Raw genomic sequence first — 23721 nt, 5'->3', positions numbered from 1 at the left:
CTGTATTCTCTCTCTCTCACAAAACTGAGGTAGAAGAACATTTCAGATCATTCAGTACCTTAGATTACTCGCATTAACTGAAACATAGATCAAAATATAAAAAAGAAGATGTGGTATGTTGCCGATGGGCAACTCCACACGAAACCAAATGACACAGAAATTGACCAAGCTATTTTTAAACTTAAAGTTTAACCATGTATTCTATGATAATAATGTCGATCGGTACACATACAACAAATTCTGCTTTAGTTTAAAACGTAATTCAGCAACGTGCTAATCCGTAAAATGAGGCGAGGTTAGTAGGAGAGTAACAGACTATAAAGAGTTGTTAGTCTTGTATTATTTTTAATTTTTGTTTCTTGTGTACAATCTGGAGTTTAGTATGGCGTTCATTATCAATGAACTAGTATATATATTTGTTTGGGGCCAGCTGAAGGTCGCCTCTGGTTGCGGAAATTTCTCGCTGCATTAAAGACTGTTAGTGACCTTCTGCTGTTGTTTGTTCTATGTTCGGGTTGTTGTCTTTTTGACACTTTCCCCGTCTACATTCTCAATTGTATCTAAAGAGTTGGCTGATGATTTTGGCTATGTTGACTTATTTGTAAATCTTTTCTCACTGATAATGTTTTGCTGTTCAAAGTTTACCTTTATCTATGTACTTTTCATGATTAAAGACAAAAAACGTAAAAGGTTAAAATAATCAGTCATGGGCGATAACACATATAAGGTGTCAACTGACAATTTCTGCCATTTAACTTATTTGTAGGTCATATTTTGCTGACAAGCTTTTTCTCGCTATTTCGATCTTTCTACTTCTATAAAATGGTTTCCGAAGAAATCAAACAAAAATTGTAAAAATCGTTAGTCAAGTGCAAAACTCGTACAAGGAGTCTTCTTTCAATTTCGGATATATTAATCTATATGTAAAACTTTGTAGGTTAGTTTTACTCTCTAATGGGGCATCTGACGGGGGTATTTTTTGTCCTCGATTCCCTTGGGGTTGTTTATTTGGTTACATTTGGCTTAGTTGTTTCAGAAAGGATATTTCTAAGTTTATAAAAATGACAAACGGCTCACATAGCCATGTTTACCAAATGATTTGAGAAGGATATTACCAAATATTCCAACACATGCAGCAGAAGTAATAGCTATTTGTATCAATCTCAATATAAACATGATTTTTCTCCCCCCCCCCCCCCAAAAAAAAAAACACCCAACAACCATGATTTCCCTCTAGAAACATCATTGTTATCAATTCTGAACAGGTATATCATGTTATGGAGGGGTATTTGCGAAAAATACAGGTCGAGGGACTTAAATTTCCCGAGCCGCTAGGCAAGGGAAATTTGTCCCATAACTTGTATTTTTAGACATTGACACACTAAACGACTTACAGCGTACTGTCGATCATTTACACATTGATTGACTAAAGGACAGCACCCTGTCGACCATTGACACATTGATCGACGAAAGGAATTACAGCAACCTGTCGACCATAGACACATTGATAGACGAAGGACGTACAGTGTCCTGTTGATCATTGACACATTGATAGACTAAATGACTTACAGCACCCTGTCGATCGTTGACACATTGATCCATTAAGGACTAACATCACCCAGTCGATCATTGACACATTGATAGACTAAATGACTTACAGCACCCTGTCGATCATTGACACATTGATAGACTAAATGACTTACAGCACCCTGTCGATCGTTGACACATTGATCCATTAAGGACTAACATCACCCAGTCGATCATTGACACATTGATAGACTAAATGACTTACATCACCCTGTCGATCATTGACACATTGATAGACTTAAGGACTTTCAGCATCCTGTCGATCATTGACGTATTGATAGACATAAGAACTTACAGCACCCTGTCTGTCGATCATTGACAAATTGATAGGCTAAAGGATTTACAGCACCCTGTCGATAATTGACACATTGATAGACTAAATGACATACAGCACCATGTCGATCATTGACGCATTGATAGACTTAAGGACGTACAGTACCCTGTATGTCGATCATTGACACATTGATGGACTTAAGGACGTACAGCACCCTGTCTGTCGATCATTGATACATTGATAGACTTAAGGAAATAACATCACCCTGTCGATCATTGACACATTTATGGTTTGAAGGACTTACATCACCCTGTCGTTCTAAACACATTGATAGACTTAAGGAAACTACATCACCCTGTTGATCATTGACACATTTATAGACTGAAGGACTAAACTCACCCTATCGATCATTGACACTTTGATACACTTAAGGACGTACAGCACCCTATCGATCATTGACACATTGATTCACTTAAGGACGTTCATCACCCTGTCGAGAATTGACGCATTGATAGACTTAAGGACGTACAACACCCTGTCTGTCGATCATTGACACATTGATAGACTTAAAGACGTACAGCACCCTGTCGATCATTGACACATTGATAGACTTAAGGACGTACAGTACCCTGTCTGTCAATCATTGACGCATTGATAGACTTAAGGACGTACAGCTTCCTGTCGATAATTGACACATTGATAGACTAAATGACATACAGCACCATGTCGATCATTGACGCATTGATAGACTTAAGGACGTACAGTACCCTGTCTGTCGATCATTGACACATTGATGGACTTAAGGACGTACAGCACCCTGTCTGTCGATCATTGACACATTGATAGACTTAAGGAAATAACATCACCCTGTCGATCATTGACACATTTATGGTTTGAAGGACTTACATCACCCTGTCGTTCTAAACACATTGATAGACTTAAGGAAACTACATCACCCTGTCGATCATTGACGCATTGCTAGATTGAAGGACTTACATCACCCTGTTGATCATTGACACATTTATAGACTGAAGGACTAAACTCACCCTATCGATCATTGACACTTTGATACACTTAAGGACATACAGCACCCTATCGATCATTGACACATTGATACACTTAAGGACGTTCATTACCCTGTCGAGAATTGACGCATTAATAGACTTAAGGACGTACAACACCCTGTCTGTCGATCATTGACACATTGATAGACTTAAAGACGTACAGCACCCTGTCGATCATTGACACATTGATAGACTTAAGGACGTACAGTACCATGTCTGTCAATCATTGACGCATTGATAGACTTAAGGACGTACAGCACCCTGTCGATCATTGACACATTTATAGACTGAAAGACTTCAAGCACCTTGTCGATAATTGACACATTGATAGACTAAAGGACGTACAGCACCCTGTCGATCATTGACGCATTGATAGACTTAAGGACTAACATCACCCTGTCGATCATTGACACATTGATAGACTTCATGACGTACAGCATCCTGTCGATATTTGACGCATTGATAGACTAAAGGACGTACAGCACCCTGTCGATCATTGACGCATTGATAGACTTAAGGACTAACATCACCCTGTCGATCATTAACACATGATAGACTCAATGACGTACAGCACCCTGTCTGTCGATCATGGACACATTGATGGACTTAAGGACGTACAGCACCTTCTATATCGACCATTGACACATTGATAGACTTAAGGAAATTACATCACCCTGTCGATCATTGACACATTTATAGACTGAAGGACTAACATCACCCTGTCGATCATTGACACATTGATAGACTTAAGGACGTAGAGCACCCTGTTTGTCGATCATTTACACATTGATAGACTTTAGGACGTACAGCATCATGTCGATCATTGACGCGTTGATAGACTTAAGGACTTACAGTTTTCTGTCAATCAGTGACACATTCATAGACTGAAAAACTTACAACACCTTGTCGACCACTGACACATTGATACATTAAGGACTTACAGCACCCTGTTGACAATTGACACATTGCTGGACTGACGAACTTGCAGCACTCTGTCGACCATTGACACATTGATAGTCTGTGGGACTTGCAGCACCCTGTCGACCATTGATTCATTCATAGACTAAAGGACTTACAACGTCCTGTCGATCATTGACACATTGATAGACGTAAAGACTTACAACACCTTGGCCGCCATTGATGCATTGATAGACTAAAGGACGTACAGCACCCTGTTGATCATTGACACATTGATAGACTTAAGGACTTATAGTTTTCTGTCAATCAGTGACACATTCATAGACTGAAAAACTTACAACACCTTGTCGACCACTGACACATTGATACATTAAGGACTTACAGCACCCTGTTGACAATTGACACATTGCTGGACTGACGAACTTGCAGCACTCTGTCGACCATTGACACATTGATAGTCTGTGGGACTTGCAGCACCCTGTCGACCATTGATTCATTGATAGACTAAAGGACTTACAACGTCCCGTCGATCATTGACACATTGATAGACGTAAACTTTAAGACTTACAGCACCTTGGCCGCCATTGATGCATTGATAGACTAAAGGACGTACAGCACCCTGTTGATCATTGACACATTGATAGACTAAAGGACTTACAGCACTCTGTCGACCATTGACACATTGATAGTCTGTGGGACTTGCAGCACCCTGTCGACCATTGATTCATTGATAGACTAAAGGACTTACAACGTCCCGTCGATCATTGACACATTGATAGACGTAAACTTTAAGACTTACAGCACCTTGGCCGCCATTGATGCATTGATAGACTAAAGGACGTACAGCACCCTGTTGATCATTGACACATTGATAGACTTAAGGAAATAACATCACCCTGTCGATCATTGACACATTTATGGTTTGAAGGACTTACATCACCCTGTCGTTCTAAACACATTGATAGACTTAAGGAAACTACATCACCCTGTCGATCATTGACGCATTGCTAGATTGAAGGACTTACATCACCCTGTTGATCATTGACACATTTATAGACTGAAGGACTAAACTCACCCTATCGATCATTGACACTTTGATACACTTAAGGACATACAGCACCCTATCGATCATTGACACATTGATACACTTAAGGACGTTCATTACCCTGTCGAGAATTGACGCATTAATAGACTTAAGGACGTACAACACCCTGTCTGTCGATCATTGACACATTGATAGACTTAAAGACGTACAGCACCCTGTCGATCATTGACACATTGATAGACTTAAGGACGTACAGTACCATGTCTGTCAATCATTGACGCATTGATAGACTTAAGGACGTACAGCACCCTGTCGATCATTGACACATTTATAGACTGAAAGACTTCAAGCACCTTGTCGATAATTGACACATTGATAGACTAAAGGACGTACAGCACCCTGTCGATCATTGACGCATTGATAGACTTAAGGACTAACATCACCCTGTCGATCATTGACACATTGATAGACTTAAGGACGTACAGCACCCTGTCTGTCAATCATTGACACATTGACAAACTTCATGACGTACAGCATCCTGTCGATATTTGACGCATTGATAGACTAAAGGACGTACAGCACCCTGTCGATCATTGACGCATTGATAGACTTAAGGACTAACATCACCCTGTCGATCATTAACACATGATAGACTCAATGACGTACAGCACCCTGTCTGTCGATCATGGACACATTGATGGACTTAAGGACGTACAGCACCTTCTATATCAACCATTGACACATTGATAGACTTAAGGAAATTACATCACCCTGTCGATCATTGACACATTTATAGACTGAAGGACTAACATCACCCTGTCGATCATTGACACATTGATAGACTTAAGGACGTAGAGCACCCTGTTTGTCGATCATTTACACATTGATAGACTTTAGGACGTACAGCATCATGTCGATCATTGACGCGTTGATAGACTTAAGGACTTACAGTTTTCTGTCAATCAGTGACACATTCATAGACTGAAAAACTTACAACACCTTGTCGACCACTGACACATTGATACATTAAGGACTTACAGCACCCTGTTGACAATTGACACATTGCTGGACTGACGAACTTGCAGCACTCTGTCGACCATTGACACATTGATAATCTGTGGGACTTGCAGCACCCTGTCGACCATTGATTCATTGATAGACTAAAGGACTTACAACGTCCTGTCGATCATTGACACATTGATAGACGTAAAGACTTACAACACCTTGGCCGCCATTGATGCATTGATAGACTAAAGGACGTACAGCACCCTGTTGATCATTGACACATTGATAGACTTAAGGACTTATAGTTTTCTGTCAATCAGTGACACATTCATAGACTGAAAAACTTACAACACCTTGTCGACCACTGACACATTGATACATTAAGGACTTACAGCACCCTGTTGACAATTGACACATTGCTGGACTGACGAACTTGCAGCACTCTGTCGACCATTGACACATTGATAGTCTGTGGGACTTGCAGCACCCTGTCGACCATTGATTCATTGATAGACTAAAGGACTTACAACGTCCCGTCGATCATTGACACATTGATAGACGTAAACTTTAAGACTTACAGCACCTTGGCCGCCATTGATGCATTGATAGACTAAAGGACGTACAGCACCCTGTTGATCATTGACACATTGATAGACTAAAGGACTTACAGCACTCTGTCGACCATTGACACATTGATAGTCTGTGGGACTTGCAGCACCCTGTCGACCATTGATTCATTGATAGACTAAAGGACTTACAACGTCCCGTCGATCATTGACACATTGATAGACGTAAACTTTAAGACTTACAGCACCTTGGCCGCCATTGATGCATTGATAGACTAAAGGACGTACAGCACCCTGTTGATCATTGACACATTGATAGACTTAAGGAAATAACATCACCCTGTCGATCATTGACACATTTATGGTTTGAAGGACTTACATCACCCTGTCGTTCTAAACACATTGATAGACTTAAGGAAACTACATCACCCTGTCGATCATTGACGCATTGCTAGATTGAAGGACTTACATCACCCTGTTGATCATTGACACATTTATAGACTGAAGGACTAAACTCACCCTATCGATCATTGACACTTTGATACACTTAAGGACATACAGCACCCTATCGATCATTGACACATTGATACACTTAAGGACGTTCATTACCCTGTCGAGAATTGACGCATTAATAGACTTAAGGACGTACAACACCCTGTCTGTCGATCATTGACACATTGATAGACTTAAAGACGTACAGCACCCTGTCGATCATTGACACATTGATAGACTTAAGGACGTACAGTACCATGTCTGTCAATCATTGACGCATTGATAGACTTAAGGACGTACAGCACCCTGTCGATCATTGACACATTTATAGACTGAAAGACTTCAAGCACCTTGTCGATAATTGACACATTGATAGACTAAAGGACGTACAGCACCCTGTCGATCATTGACGCATTGATAGACTTAAGGACTAACATCACCCTGTCGATCATTGACACATTGATAGACTTAAGGACGTACAGCACCCTGTCTGTCAATCATTGACACATTGACAAACTTCATGACGTACAGCATCCTGTCGATATTTGACGCATTGATAGACTAAAGGACGTACAGCACCCTGTCGATCATTGACGCATTGATAGACTTAAGGACTAACATCACCCTGTCGATCATTAACACATGATAGACTCAATGACGTACAGCACCCTGTCTGTCGATCATGGACACATTGATGGACTTAAGGACGTACAGCACCTTCTATATCAACCATTGACACATTGATAGACTTAAGGAAATTACATCACCCTGTCGATCATTGACACATTTATAGACTGAAGGACTAACATCACCCTGTCGATCATTGACACATTGATAGACTTAAGGACGTAGAGCACCCTGTTTGTCGATCATTTACACATTGATAGACTTTAGGACGTACAGCATCATGTCGATCATTGACGCGTTGATAGACTTAAGGACTTACAGTTTTCTGTCAATCAGTGACACATTCATAGACTGAAAAACTTTCAACACCTTGTCGACCACTGACACATTGATACATTAAGGACTTACAGCACCCTGTTGACAATTGACACATTGCTGGACTGACGAACTTGCAGCACTCTGTCGACCATTGACACATTGATAGTCTGTGGGACTTGCAGCACCCTGTCGACCATTGATTCATTGATAGACTAAAGGACTTACAACGTCCTGTCGATCATTGACACATTGATAGACGTAAAGACTTACAACACCTTGGCCGCCATTGATGCATTGATAGACTAAAGGACGTACAGCACCCTGTTGATCATTGACACATTGATAGACTTAAGGACTTATAGTTTTCTGTCAATCAGTGACACATTCATAGACTGAAAAACTTACAACACCTTGTCGACCACTGACACATTGATACATTAAGGACTTACAGCACCCTGTTGACAATTGACACATTGCTGGACTGACGAACTTGCAGCACTCTGTCGACCATTGACACATTGATAGTCTGTGGGACTTGCAGCACCCTGTCGACCATTGATTCATTGATAGACGTAAACTTTAAGACTTACAGCACCTTGGCCGCCATTGATGCATTGATAGACTAAAGGACGTACAGCACCCTGTTGATCATTGACACATTGATAGACTAAAGGACTTACAGCACCCTGTCGATTATTGACACATTGATAGACTGAAGGACTTACAGTTTCCTGTCGACCATTCACATATTGATAGACAAAAGAACTATCAGCATCCAGTCGACAATTGACTCATTGATACATTAAGGAACTACAACATCCTGTCGATCATTGATACATTGATATATTACTATTGTGACATAATTTTGATACACAGGTTGGACATAAGGGGTGTTACATTGTACATATATTTCAAAACTGTCATATCTAAGAAAGGTAAACATTTCGTTTATCAAAGTTTTAACCTTCTTTTAATATTTCCAGACACTTCTGAAGAAGAAAAAAGGTTGTTGTTAAATTGACCTCAATCTGTGATAAACAATAAGGAAAGTTACGTTTGCCTATTAGTCATCAAAAGAATCATATTAAATGAATTATACAAAGTTTTTAAATTATGTTTGTTATTAATCTATTGAAAAATTTATGTGCAGGCATAATCTACATGTTGCACCAAACATATTTTAATATATATGTTAACTTTTGCTTAATTATTCATGCTACGGACTAGGATAAACAACTCCTGTTTAAAATGATATCCCACTAAAGCATAAATTATAAATATCTCAGATTTCAGTAATCTTAAATTCATAGTTTATATTTCTTTATATGTTTATATGCGTGTATGAATAATATTATTAAGTGTTTTATACGCCTCTTAAATCTTGCTATTATAGTATGATATTGCTGATGAATTGGATTGTAATTCTGGTGTAATATTAATATGTATATTGTAACAGGAATTTCTTTTTAAAAATTTCGTAACCGAACAACACTGACAAATAACTCATGCACTTCGCACATTCTTGAATTATTGTGTTGCTCGGTTTCACGTTGAATATTTTTCTATATTTGAATTTTTTAATGAGCTATCCTATTTTTGTATCAATATGTAAATGTTTTCATTTTGTGAGAATGGAGGTTTCTCATTCACGTTAACAAAAATAAGTTGTCACATGGTTGATGATATGAATACGATTATTTATTATACATGTGGAAATGTTTCAGTAAATCTAAACACAAAAAAACATTTATTATACTCTTGAAACGTCAACAAAGAAAAACGAGGACGACCATCGAAAAACGTTTTACGCACAATCTTATCATAGACTTAAGTATGTCTACCACATAGTGATAAGTTCGTAAACTTTGACTATATCGGAGTCCATTTGAGTGACAATAAATCGTGTGCTGTTTTGTTGGAATAGAATTGCATACGGATTGTTTATATCATCCTTGCCAGACAGGGCAATTTTAACAAATGTACCGTCTGGAAGTAGCTGGTGCACATTATTTGAATCAATTCCACAAACGTAAATATTTCCCTCTGCGTCTTCTGCTATACCACGTGGAGAACGAAGTTCCGGGTCTTTATATCGAAATATTTCTTGCCCTTTCTTATCATGACATGTGACGGATGCCTTTGTAGAATAACAAATGCTTGATGCCTTTGTACTAAGCACATATCTCGCTCCTCGATTTCCCACAGGCATAGTCGAAATAGATTTTGTTTTCAAACTTAGCATCCTAATCTCATTTGAACAAGCTATATATATCCGATCCCCATTTCTGTGTAAGCCATGTCCACCACTGCCAATGTCATACTCGTCATCTTGTAGAACCATCTTCCCTCCACTATCTATCTTCACGACTTTCGCATTTGAATCATTTGGAAATGTTACCAGCATAGTGTCACCTTCTAAATCATCACTTTCTAAAAAACATACGTCCCATGGATTGTCCTCTAGAACTAGCTCATTTGTCATCGTATAAGTCGTATTGAAGCACTTTAACTTCCGGTTGCGGTAATCCGCCATTACGATTAAACCACCTTGTAAGAATATTCCACCGGTAAACCAACAATGGCCAGTATCAGACCAAGATTTACCCGACATGTTTGCAACAACTGAAACATGCATATCTTTGTAGAATGAAGGTACTATGTTGGTTGGTTTTTGTTCTATTGATACGTTTCCCATGCTTTTAATTTGATCCGTGAATGTTTTGATTATTTCATTCATATGTAAGCTATAGTCATGGCGTAAAATGTTCTCACTTTGTGATCTGATGTAAATTTCATGACGTTCACATTGTTTTCTGAGTTTAAAAGCAGTTAAGAAGATATCTCTGTCAGATCCATAATCTACGGAGGCAGTAAGAACTCTTTTTCCGTTATCGCAATTGTTAAATATATGTTCGAAATTTTGAGCCTGTAATTGAAGTTCTTCGGATAACGACTCGTGTGTTTGTGTTATTTCTTCTTTCAGTTTTGTTTCTAGTGTTGCAAAGTAGCTTTGCATGTCTGTCCTTGTTTTATTCACTTCGGTAAGAATGTCTTCCTTTTGTTTCAAAATGTCGTCCATGTTGGTTTTTCTGTCTTCAACAACGGAAACAGCTTGTTTTTCTAATTCATTCATTCTAAAAACTAACGGGTCCAATTGTGTTTTGATACCAAGAGAAGCTTGTTCTAAAGTACGTACCGTTTTGCACTGCCTGTGATTTTCTGTAATGCACTCGACGCAGCATATATCATCATGGTCGTCACAAAACGCTTCCACGTATTTTCCTCCATGTTGGGAGCACAATTCGTCAGTGTCAGAAATCTGTTTTGGTTGTTTTCGCATTTCATCTAATGTAACAATTGTATGATCCATCAGCATTTTGACTTTAGTGTGATAACTTGCACAGTTCTCGCACAGAGCTTCACCGCAATCTTTGCACCATGACGTAGCATCCAGCGTGTTGTCACCTCGCTTACAAGGATCACACTTCTGAGAATTTTCCAAAGACATTTTCTCCAAGAAAAAAGTAACGATTGCACTTGGTGAAAATAAACGTACCCAAGATTCGATTGGCAATGACGTATCGGGAATTTTATTATCTGCTTGGCAAGACGGACATTTAAAACATTGTAAAGATTTACCCTCGCTCTCTACTAGCTTGATAATATATGCGGATAAACACGGCTCACAAAATGAATGCATACAATTCAAACATTTTGGTTTAGTCATTGAGCGTTCACATATCTTACAAGTCACTAGTTTTACTATATCCCGTCGTTTAAGTTTTACACTCATCTTTTCAATATATCAAATTCAAAATATCTTATACGACTTCGAATAAGTTTGAAAGATAGATTGGAAATTTTACAACAAAAGTGCATTCGCTCTATAAGAAATTTAAGTTATGTTCAGTTTGGCATATATTTTAATGTTTATTTGTATGCATACAAAGACAAAACAACGGGACAACTATCATTTAAATACATTAACCATAGAAAATAATTGATCGGAACAGCGTTTCCTTTAAACTTTTATCAAGTGAAAAGTTTACATTGAATTAATAGTATTTTTTCAATAGTTGTATTGAACCATTTGAAATATTTCTTTTAAAAGTAAATTTATCTGGTATTGATATTCGTGTAATGTAAATACATACACGTTTGAATTGTCAAAGTTAATATACCGACCATAGTATATCATATCTAATTACTTTGAACTTAAAGAGATAACCAGTTTGAATAAATTAAAGTTTATTATTTTATCGCATATCAAAATATCGCATATTATTAGTTAGGAAATCTTAAAATAATGTACAAATAATATTGAATGATTTGATTATGCATTAATCATTCATTTTTATTTTATGTATATTAAATTAGTTAATATACAAAATAGAAAATACAGAATATAACATGACTCCGAGCTTGTTTTTAAGCTATATGTCGTGTACACTTCTCCTATTTCATAAAGGTTGTATAAAAGTGAACACACAATTACATGAGCTGAAATCTGAAAAAAGAGATTTTTTTTTTTTTAAATATTTATGAAAATAAAAAAAACAGTTGTTCTTAATACAATGTTGTACGTAACGCAATGAGTATGTTCATCGTGCAGTTGCAAACTCTATAATCGGGATTGTATACATAAAGTACAAGAAATAAAAATGGTGCAACATGATGCCGAAGCTCGATATGGTTTACAAATGTAATGGCAGAAGTCATATAATTAAGTGTGAAATACCACAGTATGTTTTGTTTAAAGCATTTTGCAGAAACTTGACGTACACTATCTTAATAAGATAAGGAGATGTGGTACAAAAAATGTATGATTGTCAATTAGACAACTAGCCACCACCAAAGATCAAATGAAGTGGATGTAGTTCAAAGACCATACATTTAAGGTTAAGCGAAGCATATCTAAAGTCTTGTGATAACAAGAGGCTGTAAGAGCGACAGCAAACCAGATTTATTATCATTTATTTGTGTCCTGGTATTTTTCAATATCACAAGGACCATAACTGATGAACGGTGAAAGTGAAAATCGTCAATATCAAATTTGACCACCATTTTGTCATCATATTGAAATTGGTTGAATGGTTCATAAGTAAATGCAACAACATGACTGAAAACACATTTTTTCAATCTTTCAAGAACCATAACTCCTTAACAGAATAAGTGAAAATCGCTTTGATTGAAATTGATCTTGATTTTGTCATCAGTTACAACATCTTAAAATTTTAAAACAGTTGGTTGAAAAGCTCATGAGTAAATGCACGGTCACGATGGAAACGCCATTTTCAATCTTTCAAATACCATAACTCCTGAACGGTAAATCGTCATTATTGAACTTGACCTCAATTTTGTCATCAATATTACTCGATTTATTTCACCTGACTGGGCGGAGTTTAACCGGTTCGCTCATAATAAACCAGTCCATCTATAGAAAGGTGTATAAGGATAAACTCATCAATAAAGTGTCCAGTAATTCTTTTGTAAATTTTTTTTGATGACACTGATAGGTGATTAGAAATTAGTAATAATTATAACGACAATCATCCTTATCACACACATCTTCCAAAAGACTGTCCTTATGCAAATTAAAACCTAGCTCCGCCCGATCAGTTGAAATAACATTGGTAAAAGCAACATGTTAAAATTTCAAAAGCTTTGGTAGAACAGTTCATGAGTAAATACACGGATAGGACTGTTTTTCAATCTTTAAAGAACCGTAACTGCTGAACGGTAAAAGTCCAAATTGTCATTATTGCACTTGACCTCCTTTTTTTGTCAATAACAATATATTTAAATTTTAAAAGCCTTGGTTGAATTGTTCATGAGTTAATGCACGGACAACTATTGGCTGTCGCCGGCATGGCCGCCCGACCGCCCAACCACCGCCGTATATCCCCAAATCAATAACCGACATTTTTGTCACAAAAATCCGGTTACAAATGTAAAGTAAATCGCTGTCGATATCAAGTATAGCCGTGTAGGTGAATAGAAGTGTGTCCAGCGCTGCAAATGCAAAGTCCAACGCTATAAATTTTAAATCTCCAGCGCTCGAATTTACATACCTTGACTTTAAATCAACAACCCTATCTCATCATAAGACCACTAGTGATCCCACAAAAAATCCTTTAATTTAGTCTGAGAGTAAAAATTCTTGTAAATCATACAAATTTCACTATAAATTACAATCAAAGTTTACGTAAGATTTTTATGTGAACAGAGTCGAACTGCACACGAACAAATTATAAATGATTATATATATTATGTATTATATATAAATTATATATAATTATATATATTATATATAAATTATATATATTAAATATAAATTATATATATTATATATAAATTAAATGTATTATATATAAATTATATATAATTATATATAAATTATATATAATTATATATATTATAATGTATAAATTATATTATATATAAAAATACTAAATTAATAAATAATGGGGAAAATATGTTGAAGGCATAAAAAGTCATGAGAATTCCGAATGGAATAAGGTTCTATCTGGGCATTCTGGTTCTAAACCTTGGTAACTTGTTCAACATCCGGGTTGTTTGGTTATATCAACCTAACTTCTTGGTTCAATCTGGGTTCTATTCTAGATCATTCTAATGTTCCTGTTAAACTCGGAGAAGATAAAAGCAAGCTAAGTATCCGAATAAAAAGATAAAGTAGGTCAAAGAAGCTAAAATTCCCTTGTATAATTACATGTATATGAGCCAGTCCATGCGAAAAGGTACAAAAACGAAAAATTTACGAAATTCTAAAAAGTGTGCATAATTATTGGTAGTAGACTTGTGATTTATAAAACACATTTATTTCTCCTCATATCATCAAGCTGTGGGCTACACGCACCTGCAAGTACTGAGACCCCCCCCCCTTAGTTTTATCAAGATTTTTAATGAATTATTTCATAAATTTCAATCATTTTCAAAGTAAGGTTTAAATGGCTTGATTTGCCAATTGATAATGTTAGCCCCGGTAGCAGTGGGGATAAGGCTCTCGCTTAGGATGCTGAAATCAATGCAATTAAACCGGACAATGGTTCGAATCCTGTAAAACTGAGGTTGATTTATATAATATTAAATAACTTAAGTTAAATTTCAATTTCTAAAACACAAGATGTCATAGTTTTTGTATTTTCCCTCATGATTTAATGTTGTCTTACTTTCTTTGAACCTGTAGAACTGACTGAAATTATAGACTTTTGTCTCTGTATAGTATCGTATTTTTTTTTATAGTTTCTGGTCGGTAAAGCATCAGTCGGGGGAACAAATGATTTTACTCTTGTTCACATACGAAAAATTCAGATATTTCTGCGTCTTTTTCTGTTTTGGTTGACAAATTCGGGATAGAATTGACAATTATATGAATGTTTACATTAATGTATTTTTTTTCGGATAAATCGTTTTTCAAAAACACTATTACAAACTTTGATAACGTGTCCTGTAAAGTTTACCAAAAGGACCTTTTCGCATGGACTGGCTCATATATAAATTATATATATAGAGAATATCATATGGCTTTTTCAATATCGCATCCGTATCAACCCGAGACACCAATATAATCCCAAGAGCTTTGCTCGAGGAATTGTATTGGTTGAGGGTTGATATAGTGTGTGATATTGAAAAAGCCATATCATATACACTTTATTAATCTTCAAGTAGATGTCTATTTTATGTAACATGACGTCATACAGATATAAGGAGGTTTAAAATGAATGAATGAATGAATATTTTATTTGCGAAAGCATAAATAATATGCTGTGGCAATACATAAATATAGATTCTTACATTGATACCAGTGGATTATCGGATTTATCCAATCAAGATCATAGTTAAATTATCAATTTTAAAGTTCGAGCCGCCTCGGCGAGTACTTTAAAATTTATAATTTAACTATCGAGATTGGATAAATCCGATAATCCACGAGTAACTATGTAAGAATCTGTTTCTCTAATGATTAAAAAGACATTTTCTTTTTTTGTTTACCGAAAATCCCCTTCGAGTGCCTTTCACATTGCACGAAGTTGTCAATTTCATTAACACCTGTTATCATATTTTGGTTCATCCAGTCAGCCAAAAAGGTCATGACCCTTAAAATCATCCAATGATCTTCTGAGATCACCAGCAACCACACGTTGATTAAATTTTTTTATACAATGGGTTCGAAAAGGGATAAATTTCCATAGAATTAGAGAAACAAGTATATACAATGTGACAAAACAACAGATAGCAGAGAACAATACATAATATAATAAAGGTACAATTAATTCACAATACATGATCTAATTTTCCAAGCATATTTCAGATAGTTACACAGTTTAGTTGTGATTGATTTTGATTTTGCTTGAAGTAAATGAAAAAGTTTAAAATAATTTGGCCAAGAACAATAATATTTTGGCAAATGTTCTTGTCTCACAGTTCTGTAAGCTGGACATACACGTATAAAGTGGTATTCATTTTCAATACAAGCCATATTGCAGCATATACATAGACGCATATGTCTAGGAATATTTTTATATCGCCCTAATTCTAAATTCAGTTTCAAAGTACCACTTCTCAATTTTGTAAGTAAGTTACTATTAATAAAAAAATCTAGATAATTCTCTATTACAAAGTCTGTTTTGAGGTGTTTATAAATACATAGTTTTTCACAATCATTTATTGATGCATACCAAGTTTGTAAATACTGGTCCTTTATGCGAGTTTTTATAACATCTAACTGTATATTTACATAATTCTGTGCAGTCCAAACATAGTTCAAACCAAGATTAAACAACAAATCACGAACACTAGACGCCCAGTTCTTTTTACCCTTGTTTGCATCTTCTAATAAAAGTTGGTAAACATCATAAACAATAGGTGGCTTATTTACAATAATATGAAGCGAATATTTCAAAATAATTTGTTTTCTTGAGACATACATAGGCAAATGACCAAGTTCACCACATAAAAAACTTAAAGGAACATTTTTACCTAGTTTTAAAACAAATCTACAGAAACGGTTGTGTATTTGCTCTATATCATTTGCACGGTGAAAACCCCATATTTCAGATGCATAGTTCAATACGGAACCAACCATACTATCGAACAGTACACATTCTTGACTTGTGGATAAAAACACATGTTTGAAAGAGTTCAGAAGTGACGAAAGCGCTCTTGATCCCTGTTGAGATAATCTTTTTTGGGTATGTAAAAATTTTCCATTGTAATGAAGTAGCATACCCAAATACACGTAAGATTCAACTATCTGTAGTTCTTTACCTTCATACACGAAACTGAAGTTAGCTGGCTGCCATCCATTTCTAAAAACAACAACTTTGGTTTTGTCTGTATTTACCTCGATGTTCCATTTCTTACAATAGATTGATAGTTTATCTAGTAATTTTTGTAACATTTCAGGAGACTTACTAAACAATACAGTGTCATCAGCGAAAAGAATTAAGTAAATTAGAAAACCATTCAGTTGTACAACGTCATCACTAGCATTTACTGACATATCTTCTATAATATCATTGATGAAGAACAAAAATAATAAGGGAGACAATGGGTCCCCTTGTTTCACACCAAGTAAATTGTTAATTGCGTCCGAAAGTAAACCACCAGATCTCACTCGTAGCTGGACAGACGAATAAATAGATTTGATCATATTAACGAATTTGCTACTGACACCATTTTGTAGAAGTTTATATAATAAGATCCGTCTGCTTAGTTTATCAAATGCTTTACGGAAATCCACAAAGGTACAAAACAGTTTCATTTTACGTTGCAGGATATGTGTAATAATTCCATGGATAACAAAAATTGCATCTATAGTTGAACGGCCTGGTCGGAATCCAAATTGGTTATCAATTAATTTTTCCTCATCTTCTGACCACGCTAGTAAGCGACTTGTTAATATAGACGTAAATAGTTTAGATAAGACACTTACTAATATAATAGGTCTATAGTTGTTTGGGTCCGTTAAATCACCACTTTTCGGAACTGCAATTACAAGTCCTTCTGTCCAGAGTTCAGGAAAAATCCCATTTTCAAATACATTATTAAAAAGTGTTTTTAAGATCGGCGCAAAAAATAGTGGACCCGCTGAGAACATTTCACCTATAATGCTGTCGTTACCCGCACTTTTTCCGGATTTCAATTTGTGTATTGCTTTTATAACTTCTTCGTCAGTAATTTCAGAATCTAAAAAGTCAACGTGGGATTCACTTATTTGTATATTATTTAGTAAGTCTAATACTTCGTTGCAGATATCTGGTGGGCTGTCCCCAAGAATAGTTTCAAAATGTTTAAACAGTACATCATTATCTACTACACAGCGTGATTTAGTCTTAGGTTTTATGGCTGACCAAAATTGCTTAGGGTTCGTTTTGGCAGTTGCACATAATTCAATTCCTTTCCGACGCTTAAACCTTGCCCTGGCTTGTCGTTTCGCTTTATTAAATGAATTTCTGGATGAAATATAGAATGTTCTGTTAATATCTGTCGGATGACGCAGAAAAGTGTTCCGAAATTTATGAAAATTCTCTCGTTCATTAGCGCACTTTTCATCAAACCATTCATTGTTTTTACGAATGTTATTCTCATTTTCATTTATCAAAACAGATCTTCCGAAAACTTCAAAAGCACTGTTATAAAGTATTTGAGTTATCTCCCTTACCGAATCATTGACCTCGTCCAAGGTAGAAATATCATTCACTAGTGAAAGTAATCTGTCTTGTTGATTGTGTAGTAATTGGATATAATCAGTGTTTTTATTGTTATCCCATTTAATATACGTGTGAACTTTTGGTATATTGTGTGACGGACGATTGTTCGTAAAATCTAGTTCAAAATAAAGTGACGAGTGGTCTGAAAACTCGTTCAACTGTAACACTTCAAAATTACTAATTAACTCGTAATCACAAGGAGAAACAAGTAAATAATCATTAACACTTCTTCCGTTAGACGTACAGAAAGTGAAATTACCGTGTTTGTCGTTTCCGAGTCTTCCATTAGCTACCGTGAGCCCAGTGTCATAACACATCTGTAAAAGTTTACGACCAAAAGAATTGACGAATTTGTCCATAGAGCACCTATTTGAAATAATGGGATTTTGCACCTGCTCAACACTCTCAACATATTTATCTAAATTATCATAAGTCAAAAAGTCGTTTGTTTCACCTATACGACTATTCAAATCACCACAAACAAATACAGTCCCTTTTTCTTTTAAATCTACAACAATACTTTCAATTACTTCATGAAAATCATGTTCACATATTTGATGAAAATTAGATTTTTCATGAGGAATATACGAGAAACACATATAAATATCATTATTAATAGCAAAACAATCTCTTTTTAGTTCAATTACAACAATTCCATAGTTCAATTCTTTTTCAACAGAAATACCATCACACAAGTAATTTTTACAAAAAACAGCTATACCTCCTTCATTTCTAGTACCTATATTTTTACAACGATTAATACAAGAAATGTTAACAAAACCATTAATATTAATTAAGTTATTTTCTTTTAACCAAGTTTCACAAACGAATAAAATATCGTATCTATTAACTAAATTAAGAAAATCGTTTTCATCATAAATTGATACAAGTCCATGCACATTCCAACACAAACATTTTAAGTTTTCAAATTGTTCTCTGTGTAAATGTAATGCGGGAAAAAGGGGGAAGAAACGCTGCACTGTCGGGTTGTCTCCCCTTTCCCTCCAAAACGTTAGTTACACTTAAATATCGGGGGACTGGCATCATTTACTGGGGACTATTCTCGCTTAAATCGTATTCTCGGATAAGGAATCTAAATTAGCCTCGGACAATATCTTCGCTCTGTAATCTGGGGAATACTAGCTCGCTCACTGGTCTAGGTTATACCTTCTTCTGTCGTGTCCCTCATCTCGGACACTTTCTCCTTTCGAGGCCTGGCGCTGGTGAATAAAATACAATGATGTTTCAATTATTTATTCCAAACAGCTATCTACATTTAAGTGTGATATGTGATCTGTGATCTGTGATCTAAATAGTAAACTTTGTTTTAACTTATTTCTGTTAATGATAATCTTTTATAAATTTAAGTTAAGTTTTAAATACGAAACTAAGTTATTAAATCAGAAGCTAAATTCTTACTTTTAAAATACAATTTGAAATAGTTTATACTTTAATAATTTACATACCTGGTGAATAAAATACAATGATGTTTCAATTATTTATTCCAAACAGCTATCTACATTTAAGAGTGATATGTGATGTTGGGAAGTTGCGGTCTTCCCTTTTTAACCCCAACATCACGTGCTGATTGGAATTATTTTATTCACCTATGAAATTTAAGCGTCAATTTTGAATTTTATAAAGTTACTTTTTATTGGTCAACTATTCTCTTTTTATGTTATATGATTAATATATATTTTATTTAAATCTTAACTTACTTTACAGAATTATTAAGTGGACAATAGAAACACTTTAAGGGTTATTTTCCTACGGCAAATTACAAACATTTTTATTCTTTTAAAAGATGACAGTTTATTTAATTTATTTCTCAACGTCAGATTAATAGATTTGATCAAAAGAACTCTAGAAATGAGATTAACTATATTATTAAAAAAAGACGAAACTATTTATAACTTAATCTTACGTCACATACTTTGCCTTGGAGCTTTAGCAATACGATTTAATTCAATTTTATTTATTTATTAGTTTATCTGTCTAAGTTTACTTTATTTTATTTTCCTTTTCCAACATAAAATTTTCCATCATTATATATCCCTGTTGTTCGAAAAAAATTGCTCCCGCAATTTTATTTATGAGTTTATTTAGCATTATCTATTTTTTAACCATTTTATTGTTTCAAGTAAATGTTGATTTACATACTTATATTTCAAAACGCTATTCATAGGACAAGATTTTTCAAAGCTTTTCTTTTGATGATGGTCCTATTTATTTTTCTTTCAACGGTGTTGATTTATTTACAAGGCATAATGGCGTTCGTTCTTTGTTCATTTTATTCATTTTTCATATTTAAGCAGTTTTTATCCTCTATGTATTTAATCAAATTACTAGGTGATAAGCCCACATTCTTGATAGTTTGCTCGAACTCCAAATCTACCTCGGTGTCATACCCATTTTTCGGCGTATGCCCGTTTTCTTTGGTAGTTTGCTCCGACTCCAAATTCTATCGTGAGTCATACCCTCAAAGTACATGACTTAAATACTCTTTCTCAAATACTACTATACTGCTTTAGTTCTTATTTTAGACACGTTTTTAAACAAAGTGTATAATTACTCTACAACATTTTGATTAACTAGTAAGTTTTTCAATTTATATCAAAATTAATCTTTAAGAGACTATTTATGTTTGATTTGGTCACGTTTTTATATGGATGGCGAATCCATACATAGCACTAATTTTGTTACATAAATCAAAGTTACATATGGAAGTCCATAAAACAATAACAACGGCACAGTCCGCTTGAAAGTCCTTAAAAGTAGCAATACGAGTTCCGTATTCTAACGCTCGGTAATCCTCACTCACCATAATTTCTGAATGTTTCTTTTTATAACAAATGTTGAGTTACTCTAATATAGAATGACACTAATTAATACAAATTTGACAAATTTGGTCTATTCACGAGAACTTGTTAAGCTTAATCCGTATCTCAAAATGACATTAAGTTCTATTTTACTAATTGTACTTTAAGAAGATTACGACATATGGATTTGTGAAAGTTTGTAACAACATAAAACAGTATTAAAAATTATGAAATAAAATCACAGAAATTTACACCATGACAACTCTCCTCCGCTCCAGCTAGACTCTGACCCAGAGTCTCAAGGATATAGAACTGACACTATTTTGTAATTTCCAAAGCCTCTTCTGTTAGGACGGTTTCCTCTCGATCGATGGTTTTGACCTCTTGAGTACCTCATATTGTTCGGCGCAGTATTGTTATTGCCATTACTTGAAGATTGTTTCAACATAGATATTTCAATTTGTGTTTCTTCTAATTTCAATTTAACGTTTTCCCACAACGAGCGATAGTGCGTTATGTCTTCACTTTTCTTTTCACAGATCTTTATCCATTCCTGTACAGTTTGCTTTTCCTGTTGAAGTTCTTGATAAAGTCCGCGGTTTGCACTTTCCACTGATGTTTGAACGGAAAACAAAGTTATTTCGGCAAAACGTCTTTGTTTTTCTAATTCCTCATATTGTTCTCCTTGACCTTTGATAAAATTCTCCAGCTGTTCACATTCTTCGTCGTGCATTTCTTCTTTGACTTCTAAGGATAAAGCCAAATCGCTAATTCTTGTATTTTTGTTGACAATCTCTTTTTCCTGCGCGACTATTTCGTTCCTGAGTTTTTGGATGTTAATCTTTAAACTGTTCATTTCCATTTTAACCGGATGATTGGTTTTAGTCACAGTTATTTGAAAATCTTCATCGTCCAAAGTTGAGAATGGAAAATCATTGTTCATTTTCTTTGCGAGAAACACACGAAGTCTGATTGAGTCCCTTTCTTTCCTTTTCGTTGACTTTGGTACCTTGCTGGGTGATGTACAGTTAACTTTAAAATGTCCAAATTGTCCACACCTAAAGCACTTGAAGTTCACATGGCGATCAAAAGTCGAATTTGTTTGAGGCCGTTGAAAGTTACTTTGGTGATAAGCGACTCCTTTAAATTCCTTTTGTCGATTCACACTGTTTTCTTGTCTTGGGTGGTTTCTGTCGTAAACGATTGGAATTCCGTAAATGTTCATATTGTATATAATACACGGGATTTTGCAACACAAACTGTTGATTGATGTTATAGAATCAGCAGAATGTTCCGGGTCCTCGCACCAACTGTAATGCGGGAAAAAGGGGGAAGAAACGCTGCACTGTCGGGTTGTCTCCCCTTTCCCTCCAAAACGTTAGTTACACTTAAATATCGGGGGACTGGCATCATTTACTGGGGACTATTCTCGCTTAAATCGTATTCTCGGATAAGGAATCTAAATTAGCCTCGGACAATATCTTCGCTCTGTAATCTGGGGAATACTAGCTCGCTCACTGGTCTAGGTTATACCTTCTTCTGTCGTGTCCCTCATCTCGGACACTTTCTCCTTTCGAGGCCTGGCGCTGGTGAATAAAATACAATGATGTTTCAATTATTTATTCCAAACAGCTATCTACATTTAAGTGTGATATGTGATCTGTGATCTGTGATCTAAATAGTAAACTTTGTTTTAACTTATTTCTGTTAATGATAATCTTTTATAAATTTAAGTTAAGTTTTAAATACGAAACTAAGTTATTAAATCAGAAGCTAAATTCTTACTTTTAAAATACAATTTGAAATAGTTTATACTTTAATAATTTACATACCTGGTGAATAAAATACAATGATGTTTCAATTATTTATTCCAAACAGCTATCTACATTTAAGTGTGATATGTGATGTTGGGAAGTTGCGGTCTTCCCTTTTTAACCCCAACATCACGTGCTGATTGGAATTATTTTATTCACCTATGAAATTTAAGCGTCAATTTTGAATTTTATAAAGTTACTTTTTATTGGTCAACTATTCTCTTTTTATGTTATATGATTAATATATATTTTATTTAGTTACATAAAAGCAATTAAAGGATTATCAAAATCTTAACTTACTTTACAGAATTATTAAGTGGACAATAGAAACACTTTAAGGGTTATTTTCCTACGGCAAATTACAAACATTTTTATTCTTTTAAAAGATGACAGTTTATTTAATTTATTTCTCAACGTCAGATTAATAGCTTTGATCAAAAGAACTCTAGAAATGAGATT

At 35.2% G+C, this 23721-nt stretch overlaps 1 protein-coding gene across 1 annotated transcript; it reads right to left on the bottom strand.

Annotated features, from left to right (window-relative positions):
- Window positions 1-9571: 9571 nt before the first annotated feature.
- Window positions 9572-11630, bottom strand: LOC134723593 (E3 ubiquitin-protein ligase TRIM33-like). The gene has a single exon (XM_063587161.1). The coding sequence runs from the start codon at window positions 11621-11623 to the stop codon at window positions 9734-9736; it is 1890 nt and encodes a 629-aa protein (XP_063443231.1). The 5' UTR covers window positions 11624-11630; the 3' UTR covers window positions 9572-9733.
- Between the last annotated feature and the right edge of the window lie 12091 nt (window positions 11631-23721).

The sequence above is a fragment of the Mytilus trossulus genome, chromosome 6, assembly GCF_036588685.1.
Source record: "Mytilus trossulus isolate FHL-02 chromosome 6, PNRI_Mtr1.1.1.hap1, whole genome shotgun sequence".
In the NCBI taxonomy this organism is placed as follows: domain Eukaryota; kingdom Metazoa; phylum Mollusca; class Bivalvia; order Mytilida; family Mytilidae; genus Mytilus; species Mytilus trossulus.
This window is presented reverse-complemented; position numbering and strand designations above follow the sequence as displayed.

Bases quoted from the DNA above. Each gene is read 5' to 3' on its own strand.
- LOC134723593 (XM_063587161.1), bottom strand. From the start codon at position 11,623: ATGACTAAACCAAAATGTTTGAATTGTATGCATTCATTTTGTGAGCCG.